At 36.7% G+C, this 13,779-nt stretch overlaps 1 protein-coding gene across 1 annotated transcript in view; it reads right to left on the bottom strand.

Moving 5' to 3' along the window:
• shank3a (SH3 and multiple ankyrin repeat domains 3a) overlaps nucleotides 1–13,779 on the bottom strand; it is a 159,180-nt gene that overhangs the window by 91,939 nt on the left and 53,462 nt on the right. Inside the window, exons 4-6 of the mRNA XM_037683201.1 lie at nucleotides 7,258–7,366; nucleotides 6,557–6,708; nucleotides 5,830–5,997 (exon numbers count right to left, since the gene is read on the bottom strand). Coding sequence (XP_037539129.1) covers nucleotides 5,830–5,997; nucleotides 6,557–6,708; nucleotides 7,258–7,366 — 429 coding nt within the window. The remainder of the gene's footprint in view (nucleotides 1–5,829; nucleotides 5,998–6,556; nucleotides 6,709–7,257; nucleotides 7,367–13,779) is intronic.

The raw sequence follows: 13,779 nt of genomic DNA, 5'->3' as shown, positions 1-13,779 counted from the left end.
ATATATATATATATATATATTATATTCAATATAGCTGAAGTAGCAGTATTTAATGAATAGCTGAAATGTCCCTGAATTCAAGTCCCCATGAAACCATATTGCAGCAGATATTCTGTTTCAAATACTAATGGATTAAAACCTCAAAAGTGCTGAGCCAACTGAATATTTAGCCCAAGCTTTTATAATTTTCAATTAAACGCTCCACCTTTGACCTGCTGTGACTTACCAGCTCACAAATGTACAAAATACTGTTGACCAATCTAAAAATAACTTTTCTTTTGGCTACAACCTATTAAAACTCGTTCCTGTCCATGTCATTAAATTATCTAAAAGGAAATGAAAGTATTGTTTGTATTACCTGGGGCTAAATGTAAATGTGTGAAGTTATTCTGGTACAAGTTAGCCCTTTTTGTGCTACATTTCACATAACTTGAAGCAATACATATTTTGTCCTTTTTTCCCCCTCATTCCTCATATGTACTTTCTGGTTCTGTCCTTTGTCAGTCACAAAGAAGAAAGCAGCTCTCCCTCGTGTGTTCTGTCTTACTAAGAGTCCATGAAAGAAGTAAAGAACAGCACACAAATTATCCCAGAAGTGTTTCTGGTTATCAGCATTCTGCAGTGTCTTATTATAGACAATATATACCCCAAGATTGGTAATGGTGAAAAAGACACACAATCTCTCAAAAAACCAAAATGTTGAAAGGCATAAAAATATTAAAATGTCTTAAGCTGAAAAAGTGCTGTTTGCTACACTATATGTAATTTATGTGATTTAATCTGAAATATCATTTCAGGAGTGTACACAAAGTGTAAAAACACACTACTATCCTGATTGTCCTTTATTGTGCAGATTGAGGTTGTTTCTCCAAATGCACTTCATGATCTTCAGCACATTTAAGCTCATTTATTTTTTGGCTACCTTCGACTTTTGTTCTTGTGTTTTGTTTAATGTAACTATGAACATTATTCATTCAATTTCAAAGACAAAAACTTCTAACTCAGTCAGTCAAATGGATGATTGAGAAATATTACAGAACAGCACAACTTTCAGCAGATAATGCTACACTATTAGGAGGAACAGGCTACACTACTGAACAGTGATCTGAATAGAAAAGTGGTGAATTTGTCAAAAAAAATAAGTTTAAAAAAAATTATTAAAATGTATAAGTTTTTAATTGTCACAGTTCAATTCAATTCAGTTTATTTGGATTAAATGAAGACATTTCGAAGAAGTATTTGGACACCCAGATAATAAACCATTGCAATAAATAAGTCCCAGAGGCTCAATAGGATTAACTTGTATAAATAAAAGTTGAATGAATGAAAAAATAGTCCAGTCTGGACGTGACAAATGCATGAACCAGTTTTTCTGCATCATTTTTAGATAAGATGTTTCTAATTTTAGCGATATTACGCAGGTGGAAGAAGGCAGTTCTAGTAACGTTTTTAATGTGGGGGATAAAAGACATGTCCTGATCAAAAATAACACCAATATTTTTAACATTAGAACTAGAAATCAGATTAATACCATTCAAGGAGGGTGAAAGACTGAAAAACACATTCCTAAGATGCTCAGGTCCAAAAACCAGAACCTCAGTCTTGTCTGTGTTCAAAAGGAAAAAAATTAGGACCATCCAGGTTTTTATGTCTTTAAGACATGCTTGTAGTCTAAGTAATGATTGGATTCATTGAGTTTCATGGACAAGTATAACTGTGTATCATCAGCATAACAATGTAAATGTATCCCATGCTGTTTAATAACTTTACCTAAAGTAAGCATACAGTATAAAAGGTAAAGAGTACTGTTCCAAGCACTGAACCCTGAGGAACTCCATGACTAACTTTAATGTATGAAGAAGATTCATTATTTACATTTACAAATTTGAATATATCAGATGAATATGACATAAACCAATTTAGAGCTGTTCCTGTAATTCCAATATCATATTCAAGTCTTTTTAAAAAAAATAAAAATTAAAGTCAATAATTGGCTAGGATTCCTGAGTTAAGGTTATGTTTCTTAAGTAAAGGTTTACTTTCAGCAATCTTAAAACTCTGTGGTATATAATCATTCATTAGAGACAAATTAAGCAGATCCATGAAGTGGTTATTAATTAAGGGATTATCTGGTTAGGATGGGACCTAGCAGACATGAAGCTATTAATTTTGGCAATTCAGAGACATCAACAGGACAAAAACAGTCCAAACATAGATCAGGTTCTAGTGACATATTTAAAGTTGTCTCATCTGACACGGAACCAGAGGTGGTAGTAGGAATGTTGGTTTGAATTTTTTCCCTAATTCAAATAATTTTATTTATAAAGAATTTCATGAACTCATCACTAGTTGTAGGGATATGTGAATCAACAGAGATAGAATTTTTCATTAGACTAGTTATGGTACTGCACCTGGGGTTATTTTTATTTTAATAAATTAAAGATGAATAATATAAAGTTCTAGCTTTCTGGAGCACTTTTTAATACATTAGTAGACTATCTCTCCAAGATAAGTAAAATTCTTCAACATTAGTGGAGCACCATTTTCTTTCCAGTTTTCTAGATCCTTGTTTTAAAGTATGTAACTCAGAATTGAACCAAGGAGTTAGTCTCCTCTGATTGACTACTTTCTTTTTCAGCGGAGCAGTTTTATCGAATGAAGTTTGCAAAGAAGTTGTAAATTTATCAACCATATGATCTAAGTCACTGCTCTCTGATGTATTAATCTGCAAGACAGAGGAAAACTATGGACGATCTTTAAATTTGGTTACAGCATTTTCTAATAAACACCTGCTAAGATGAAATTTACTCTAAGTGACTGTGTAGTCATTTAATGTAAACTCAAAGGTAATTAAAAATGATCAGACAGAAGAGGTGTTTCAAACACCTAAATGAAGTGTTTCAAACACCTAAATGAAGTGTTTCAAACACCTAAATGAAGTGTTTCAAACACCTAAATTTCTTATGTATCACTTTTCTGACAAATTCCATTTGAATCATTTTCCTTGTCAAGATGAACTAAATATGCGATGAATTTCATAAATATATAGGGTACAAACATGAGCATAGGTGAATATTATAGTTTTGATAGTAATTTTAATAAAGCAAAAGTATTGCTAATCCACATTTTCTCTTCACTTTCTCATATTCTGTCAAATTCAGTGTTTGCCACAGTTGTCTGCATTCATTTAAGCATAAGAAGTGCAACTACTTAAATATAGGCTAAAAAGAAGAACCTGATACAAACAAAAACATAATAAAGTCATACTGTTTATAAAAGGGCAAAGTATGGAGCTTTATGTGTAGAGAAATGCACACAACATGTGTCATTTTAGTTTTTTAGTAATCCAGAAAATATATACAGTATAAGTCCTTACTTGGTTAGAGTTCATGAGTCGGACTGCTGGGAAACTGTTTGAATTGAGTTGCTTTGACAGTAGAAGGGTTAAACTCTGATTTTCTTCTTTACTAAGACTCATACTCAGCAGTGATCAGATACCACTAATATATCAGACGGCAATTGCTTAGTCTTAGCAGGTCGTTGCAGGATGTCTGCTTGATAGACGTGTGGGGGAATTATTTCTTGACGAAGAAGGGAATCCTGTGCCACCTTGTTATTAGACCTTTAACATCAGGAGGAAAGCACTGCTGCATTGAACCACCAAGATGAGCACTGATCTGAAGGATTTTACTGCCATCACCTTGCTGCGGCCTGGCAGTTAATTATTTGGTGAATCTTTTAGTCGAATCCTTGCTCAGCAGTTTGGGGAAAATTTTAGAGATGAACTCTACACAAGCAATTTTTAGGTAGGGGGATATTCTTTACAGCAAATAAAAAAATCTCTACAATCTTTGAATGGAATATGAGACTAATAAGTCCAAGAAGGATGCAAGTTGGCACCATGTGGTGTTAATTATAGAATAAAATCTCTTTACATCAAGGTCAACTACATTAAGGTTTGAAGGAGGCCTGCACCAACTGCTTGTCTGTTGATCAGAGTTGGCTGAAGTTCAGCCTGAATGGCTTGACAAGTATCCAGCAGACCAAGCTGTGGAAACATTTATTTCAGCATGGTCAAGTAAATCCACTTTAAGACTCAAACACTTTAATGCTCCATATGTCTAACTTCTGTATGTGCAATGCAGGTTTCTTTAAGAGCTAAAATCAAGTAATTTTCAAATCTGTAGCATGTTTAAAATAATGCCAATGAAGCACTGATAGAATATTAATATAAATACAGTGCAGGTTTAAGGTTTTCTATGAAGTACTGTGTGCCTACTTGTCATATAAATTTATATATGGTAATGCTATATTCGTTATTATTTCACAATTAAATACCATTGGTGTTCAGTTATGTGATTTACAGCCAAGCCAAGCAACAAAAATATAAGCTACAGACTTCTTGTAATGCTTGTTGCTACTTAATGTACTACTTAATGTGTATACTTGTTTACTCTGCTAAACAAATACAAAGTATATAGCAAAAAAAAACCACGGTTTTCTACACAAATATGTTTTACAATGGACATCATAACAATTTGTTTTCAATTAAAGGTTTGTAAATACAAATAATAATAACAATAAGATGAGTTATTTAGAGGCACCTTTCTGACACTCGAGGACACCGAGCAAGCAACATGTACCTGTACATATAAAAACATCAAGATACTAAAATATGCATGTAAAAATCATTAAAATACTAAAAATAGGCAGCAAAAGAACAAGACAATGAGAATTATAATCAGCCTGGATAAGCGATTCTGACCAGAAGAGTTTTTAATCTGGCCTTAAAGAGGCAGAGAGGTGGTAGGAATGTGTCCAGTAAAAGTTGACAGACTGACTCAAAGGAGTCGAAAGCAGGAACAGAGGCAGAAAGCAGGGCTTTCCACTTCTCACTGAGAATTATCGAGAGACCTCCTCCGCAGTAAGAGTCATGTGGTTGACAGATTTGAACAAAGCCCGGAGGAGTTGACTCGTTAAGTTGAGAAAAGTCATTACAAAGCCAGATTCAAAGAGTAGTAAGAATAAAAAACAAGATCTAAAACTTAAAATGTGGGACTTTAAAAAGATAGAGTGAAACTGAATTTTAGATTTATTTATACAAATACATGAGTCCAGTGACTTAATCACTAAAACTTTAGATTTAACGACATCTGGATGATAGAAGCTGGAGCTCAAAATTACATTGTTGAACACGTAATGTACAGCAACAAATAACATGAGCTTCATCTTTGAGTAAATATAAAAAAAAAAGAAGCTTAAGTTAGAGATTAGAAAATCTACTTTAGTATATATGTTGTTTCAAAGTTAGAGATTTTGTTGTCTCTTGCCATTCAATGCAGCATTACAACAGTGTACAAGAGGTGAGCGACAGACCATAATCTGTCATTAAACAAAGCAATAAATCAATTAAGTAAACATAATTTACTGATTATTTCACAGTGTTTGTGTAACTACTGTGACCACATCTACACCTTCACACTTTTTGAGGTAAGGTGCTATGTTGATGATTATATGCATCTCAGATTCTGCATAATAATAAAAACGTTCTGCACACAACAAAATATAACAGGCGTTCAAGCCGTAACATTTCATAACCAGATGTGGCTTTTATTCTTGTTTCATTCAAATTTAGGAAGGTAAAAGTTCAGGAGCTGCTTTTAAATGAATCTTTGTATTTGCAGTTTGCTGCCGACTGAAATAATAATACAACTAACAAAGAGCAGAAACTTCAAAAAAACAAATGTGACTTTTAAACCTCATGCCTGCATTTCTACTCTGCACACAGTCCATTAAACTGTCACCTGTGTGTGAGTCACTGTGTATTACCTGGTGTATCTCTTGCCAACCATTCTCATCCTCGCAGCCGACCTGTGCATGATCATGTAGCAGCAGTTCACAGCAGTAGGGGTCTCCTCCTACCATTGAACTGTGGTAAAGAGGAGTCAGCCCTCTACTATCCTTATAATCAGGTGATGCACCCAAGTCCAGCAGTGTCTACAAGCAAAATGGTAGATTTAAGGTATTTAGTTGCTTCTCTAAAACACACTTATTTTTTAAAATATGAATTATCAATGTCAAAGAGTCCAATAAAACTAGTCGTAACCCCCTAAATATGGGGTTGTAAGCACATAAATGTTGTGTTTATGTACGAAACTTAGAATTTCTAAACTATCAACACAAATGTTTTGTCTATATGTTACATGGCTCAGTGACATTGAACGTTTTAGTAATGGGAATGGAAGAAACAGAGATTTAACCGTTTCAGCACAATGAAGTAACAACTATGTGAGTCATATGAAACCCTTTCACACATGCAAGGCCATTAGATGGATATGCCAGCCCATCTAAAGAGAGCACGCTAAGCCTCGCATATTGAGTAGCTGCCTAAGCACCTTCTGTATTTCACTGCTCAAGCACCTGCACTGCAGTTTACCAATCTCTGCCTTCATGATTATCTTTATTTTTCTAAAGAAAAAGATTTGAGTTGAATGGTCGAATAAAGGAAATAAAACATGAGTCAGATTGCGTATGTTTGGTTTTTTTTTGTACTCACTATAAGTGCTGTGTGGTTCTTGCTGCGCACAGCCTTGTGCAAGGCTGTAATGCCATCTTTTGTTCTGAAGTCCAGATGTGCACCTCCATTTTTTAGCACTTTGATGAGCTCTGCACATCCCTCCAACTGTGCTGCCAGCGTAAGTGGACATTCTGTAAAATTAAAGGCTGACTAAGCAAACTGTAACAAAATCACATGTTCTGAAGTCTTACTGTGCATTCATCTTTGAAAATTAACTTAAAATATTTGCAGTTGTCAGCAACTGATTTCAAACCACTTTCCAGGTAAAAACGTGGGTTTATATTTTCAGTGACTGCGTTTGGATGAAGCCCTGGCTGTGGTGACTGTCACTCTCCATTCCTGCCTAGATGGCCGCTTCCTGTTCGTGTTACACCAACCTATTCTTTTGTTCCTGTCGCTTCTCAGCTCATCTGCTAAACTACAGGTCACCCAGCAGGGGAACCTCCTTTGTGGATGGACAAACATTTATACATAATGAGATTAGCAAGGAGAATAATCCAGCTTTACCCGGCAAGCAGAAGGCTTATTTCAGAAAATCCATATATGGTCATTTGTGAAGAAGAAAGATAGAAAGAGGTGCAAAGTACAATAGGAAAAAAAAAAAAAAAGTTGGAAAAGGACAATATGTTGACTAAAGTAGAGTATTACTGTGATAGTTAATAAAAAAAATATTTGCTCACCTCCAGTGTCTGGATCATGGAAGTTAGGGTCCAGGCCTTTTTCCAGGAACCTTGAAACCTTTTCAATGTTCCTCTGTTGCACATATTCCATGAACTTCTTCAGGTTTGCCTAATGGAGAGAGACAAGGGAACGGGGAGAAGGGGAATAGGGAAAAGTGGGGGAAGAGATAGCTACATTTGGGTGATGTCAGACTCATGTGGATTGAGATGATTAATAATGCAGTTCAGAGTTGAAAGTCATTGCTTTTTGCTTCTATGCTTGAGGTTTTATTTCTGTTCTGCAATGTCAACCAAATGGACCAGAAGATATAAAAGCTATTACAGAAGAGCCAAAAAAAAAAAGAAGGAAAAAAGGCTGGACAGCAAAATAAGGTTTGCACAATTCTGAGATTTATACTATATTTTTTGTTCCAATGAAAATAGTCATAATGTTGTACGATGTCTAAAATTACCTTAAATGTCACTAGGCAGAATAAATCCATAAATGTCATAAAAAATAATTACTTTTATTATAAAAGCACAGGAATTAATCCATTTGCAAATCAAACCCACAGAACATACATACTTCGTGGATGTAATTCTTTTTCTTGTAACCTTTCCTTTGTCATGATTAAAAATGTCCATCAACTGTACAAAAGCTGGTGTAGGCTCATAGATTAAAAATACAAAAAAAACTGTGAATCATGCATGAGAAACAAACACTTCATATTTAATTTACATGGTTTTAAATAAATCAGGGCAACTATATATTTTGGAGTACATAAAAGACAATACATACCATAGTCACAAGAATAACAATTTAAATACAGCACACACAATAAATACTTAAATAAGCTTGTTACAATTTATTATGGCAATGAAAGCGTAAAATGTTATATGTGAGGGATTTAGCTCAATTGTGAACCTTTATCTTGTGGATGTAACTGTACAATGTTTTCAGTATTCCACATACTGTAGAATTTACAACAACTTTCATTGCTTTTATTATTTTTTTATGGTTCCCCAGCCTCAGTTATTACATAAACATTCACATGTGCAGAACCCTCCGGATGCATGCACACACATCACATTTTGCACAACCTAATACAATACAGTGTAACACAACTAAAATGATTTTGCAACCATGCACTTGCAGAAATGAGAACAGAAAGCAGTAGCCTTTTGGACACTCACCATGTGTGGCATCACAAACTACCTGGTCCAGATGCTAAAAAGTCACGCTGCCCAACACCTTCTGAATATCACATGACAAACCCTTTTCTCTTCACATCAAGTCATCTGTAGCCTGCTTGCCTGTACAAGCCTGCTCCTTGTTCACACACACCACGTTGACACACTGTGAGGATCTGCCGAGCGCCACGCTCACCATCTCTGAATCGAACTGAGTGAGAGAAATTCACTTTGGCTTTTCCTTTTTTCTCTCTCTGATGTGCTTTGAGGCAGTTGTTATGGTGATGGGATACAAAGACAGCTCTAGCAGCCAATGTACACATGAGTGGGAAGAGCACTGAGGTTGTGTTTGTGAGTATGTGCCTGTGAATGAGAGCACTTGTTTGTCCTGCGTGATACCTAAGATAATGCCTTAGAGGGTTTTCAGGATAATTTACCAATAATCAGGTGGATCTGATGTGTGTTTTATTGCCTGTTGAAGAGCAGGCTGATAAAAAGCTTCTGCTTTATCTTCTTCAGTGAGGGTTCTAATAAACTGGTAATATTCTCTGCCTGTGGCTATCTTTTACTCTTTGTAACACACACTGACAAATGCACTCGTGAAAAAACACAAAAGCTTTTTTTTCCCAGACGCGTTCAGACAAGCAGGCATTTCACTATAAATCTGAAATTAAAAGGAAGACAGGCTAAAATAATCAGGTCTGAAAGGGAAAGTGCTGTTCATAAATGGTGCAGTTACTAAATATAATGGGCATTATAAGTTATATTTTCTAATAAACTGATGTGGATTAAAAAAATACTAAAATGCTAGTTTAGGTGGGTCTTTTTTTTAGCATCAATCTAAAATATTTTCAAGTTGAAAAAACATTTGGACTTTTAAAAATAAAAAATAAAACAAGAAAATATAAAAAATCTAAGCCCAATTTTAATTAGTCATGGTCCAAATAGGAACAATAATCAGTAAGTTCTATTATGAATGAGTAACATTTATTGCTGTTAACCTTGGTTTATTAACACTGAACAAAAATATAAATGCAATGCTAACCCCCCATCTGCTCACATCTTTGCCCCTTCATGACATGTTCACGTCCCCTGTCTCACTGTCAGTCCCTCCTGCCATTGTTTCTGCCCCTCATGCCGTAGTTTCTCTTCCCCTGCTTTGTGTTGCCTTGTGTTGCCTATCACCCTTCTCCAGCTCAATCCTGCTCCTTCCAAGCCAGGCCACGCCTCCCTTGTTTCTCACAGCAATCAGCCCTGATTCCACTCACCTATTCAGCTCACTATTTAAGTCCCTGTCTCTTACTCACTTGTTGCCAACTTATTACACCTCTCATGGTCCAAGATAGATAAACCTTTCATAGTATCTTGTTTCATGACTTGTATCCTTGCTTTGCCTTGCCTTGCATTGCCTTGACCCCTCACCTGTACCACGGATTCCTCGCCTTGCCTACCCCTCTTCAGATGTGAACTCTTTGCTCTGACCACGGTATTCGACCCTGCTTTTCTCCTTCGTAGACTCGCCTACGGATCACGAATTGGCTCTGGCTTCTGCTCTCAGCTTCCCCATGCATGACCTCTGCTACGACTACTGGACCATGAATCTGGATTGCCCTCCGCCCCCCGGACCACGGACAGCTTCAGCCTGCTCCGCTGCTGCAGCTCACTCTTCAAGAGCAACGTCACTGGCACCAGCGTGACAAAAGCACCTGCCATGTACAGACTGAGAAGAATGGACTCCCGCCTTGGACCCTGACTCCAGCAACCAAATAAATAAAAACTGTTCTTGTTTTTGCACTCCTGTGTCTGGCTTATATTGAATCTGCAACCCACCTGTGACATTTTCGATGTACACTGTAGGCCTTTGTCTCTAAAATATTGTTCACAAATGTGTGTAAATCTGTGTTAATGAGCACTTCTCTTTTGCCAAAATAATCCTTCTATTTCACATGTGTGGCATATCAAGATACTGATAAGAGAGCATGATTAATGCACAGGTGTGCCTAAGGCTGACCACAACAAAAGGTCACTCTAAAATGTGCAGTTTTATCACACAGCACAATGCCACAGATGCTGCACATTTTGAGGTAGCGTGCAGTTGACATGCTGACTGTAGGAATGTCCATGTTCAGAGAATTTTGAAAAACTTCCAACTGGCCTCACAACCACAGATCACACATAACCACAACAGCCTGTGTTCATTGTCCATAACATATGCCTGCCCATACCATAACCCCATTGCCACCATGAACCACTCAATTCACAACATTGACATCAACTAACTGTTCCCCACACGATGCCATACTGTCTGACAACTCCCCTGTACAGTGAAAATTGGGATTCATTTGTGAAGAGAACACCTCTCCACTGTGCCATAGGCCATCGAATGTGAGCATTTGCCCACTCAGGTCTGTTACAACAACACAATGCAGACTAGTGGAGACCCCGATGAGGATGCTGAGCATGCAGATGAGATACCCCAAGACATTTTCTGACAGTTGGTGCAGAAATTCTTTGGTTATGCAAACTGATTGTTGTAACAGCTGTCCAGGTGGCTGGTCTCAGACGATCTTAGAGGCGAATATGCTGGATGAGGAAGTCCTGGGCTGGTGTGGTTATATGATGTATTTGGTTGTAAGGCCAGTTGAAAATACAGGCAAATTTTCTGAATGCTTTATGGAGACTGCTTATGGTAGAGAAATGAACATTAAATTCATGGGCAACAACTCTGGTGGACATTCCTGCAGTCACAATGCCAACTGCATACTCCCTAAAACCTGCAACATATGTGGCATTGTGCTGGGGGCTGTGGTAGCTTGGTAGTTAATGCCATGGTCTTGTAATCCTGAGGTTGTGGGATCGAACCCAGATTGCACCAAGAAGGGCATCCGGCATAAAACTGCCAAACATTTCATGCGAGTTTGCATGCTGTGGTGACCCCTGAAAAGGGTACAGCTGAACAAAACTTATTTGTGACGTTGCGCTGTGTGATAAAACTGCACATTTGTGGCCTTTTGTTGTAGCCGGCCTAAGGCACAGCTGTGCAATAAGCATGTTGTCTAATCAGCATCTTGATATGTCACACCTGTGAGGTGGATGAATAATCTCGGCAAAACAGAAGTACTCACTAATACAGATTTACATGTTTACATGTACAAATTCATGAACAATATTTGAGAGAAAAGGGCCTATTGTGTACATCGAAAAAGTCTTGGATCTTTGAGTTCAGCTCATGAAAAATGGAAGCAAACACAAGTGTTGCATTTATATTTTTTGTTCAGTATATAATATCACGCCTGTTCACACGCACGCACGCACGCACGTACACACACACACAAACACACACACACACACAAAACTTTTTATCAAAGTACTTTAATGTTTAATTCAGTACACTTCATCCCTTTTCAACATCCATCCATCCATTATCTTTACCCGCTTATTCCATTTTGGGTCACGGGGTCACCGGTGCCCATGTCCAGCAATCACTGTGCGAGGGGCGGGGTACACCCTGGACGGGTCGCAAGTCCATCACAGGGACACATAGAGACAAACGAGACAAACAACCATTCACTCTCTCACTCACACCTAGGGACAATTTAGAGTTACCAATCAGTCTAACATGCATGTTTTTGGACCGGAGCACCCGGAGAAAACCCACGCATGCACAGAGAGAAAATGCAACCCTTTTCAACATACTTAACTAAAATCCATATATAATCAAGTTCAGTTGAATCGTATGTATAAATATCAGTATATTTGTAATTATTTTACAAAGTAATCCAATGTGTAAAAAGATTGTCTAAACTACAAAACCCACTTATTGGAATATCAATTGTCAGGTGCTCCATCTGGGTCATTGTCACTTGGGTTCAGTAGATTTTGTTACCCACTGGTAGCTGGTTTGATGATCAGACCTTTGGAGAAACCTTTTGCTTTTCAATGAGCTACAGAGACACTGTGAAGCCAAACTATTTGGCAGCAAAACCAATATGTGTTTCATTTTTCTTGAATTTCATTCATTGAAGCTGGTCCATGTATGAACACACAAAATGGCCTGGCAAAGATTTGCAAGTGGGATAAAATACGCCTACACAGTAGTTTCCTGGTGTGTTCACATTTCTATCATCATTTTACCAACTTTCATTCAGAAAGAAACACAGCCTTTCACCTATTCAGTCAGCAAACCTTGTATCATTTCCATGGGATTTCCATTAATGGGAATATTTTGTCCAGTTAAAAAAAAGTGGAATGAACTGAAAAACAAATAGTATCTGCAATAGTCTAAAATAAAAGTTGAAAACATATATTTATACAAACTGAGCAAACAGATACACTGTGTGAGTGTGTATAGACAGACAGACAGACAGACAGACAGACAGAAAGTGACTAAAATGTTTATTTTCCAGGCACAGGAAGAAGAAGTAATATAATTTGTTGTTATTGTAAATGCTTCATATACAATAATCTTGTGTATACAACTAGAATGACTCCACATTTATTTACATTTTCCTTTCAAGAAGCAAGATTTTCCTTTTGTCAGCTTTTCATATTTTCTGTTAGTATTTTATTGTTTTAATTTAAACAACAAATGGCATTTTAGCATATTTAATATTTTTTGCACAGTACTGAAGAAAAAATATATAAATGGACTTAAGAGAAATAAAAGTCTATGCATTCAAATGTCAGATATATAGCAAAGCTTAATTTACAAATGACACATAAATTACTCAAGAACTAATAAAAGGTGTACACAAGTCACAAGAAAAATAACTAATATTAACCTTTGCGAATATCAGCTCAGTAACTGCATAACTTAAAGCTTGAAACCACTGTGTTAGTCATAACCCACTAACACAGAAATGTCAATCAATCACACCAATGCACCAAAGGGAACTATTGATGGAACGGATGTCTACAAGCTCTAACAACATATTTGCAGTCAAGTATGCTTGGATAAAAAATATATATATATATATATATATATATTGTTTAGGGGAATAAGTGAACATGCAATACATGCCCCAAATACTATTGAGCACAAATGCATTTTTATCACCCGCCTTAGATAAGTGAAATAAATAGTAAAACGGTAATGTCAAAACTAAACATGAGTAAACTGATGAAATCCCAGCACACAACTGTTCACAAGCTCAAATGAAACGTGTGTGATCAGAAAATAAGGTCCAGCTTTAACTTGCAGCCAAACTATGTGCAAAAGCAGGTTGTGTTTCCATATGAGGTGTTAAGAGGCACTATGGGAGAAATACCATGCAATGTTTCCCAAACATAAAAGGGAACTTATCAGGTGAGACCAGACACCCACTGAAATTTGAAGATGTTCAGCCATTATTC

The sequence above is a fragment of the Nematolebias whitei genome, chromosome 10 (genome assembly GCF_014905685.2).
Source record: "Nematolebias whitei isolate Nwh7 chromosome 10, NemWhi1, whole genome shotgun sequence".
NCBI classification, from domain to species: Eukaryota; Metazoa; Chordata; class Actinopteri; order Cyprinodontiformes; family Rivulidae; genus Nematolebias; species Nematolebias whitei.
The sequence above is the reverse complement of the archived record's forward strand: the minus strand, read 5'-3'. Positions and strand labels throughout refer to the sequence as shown.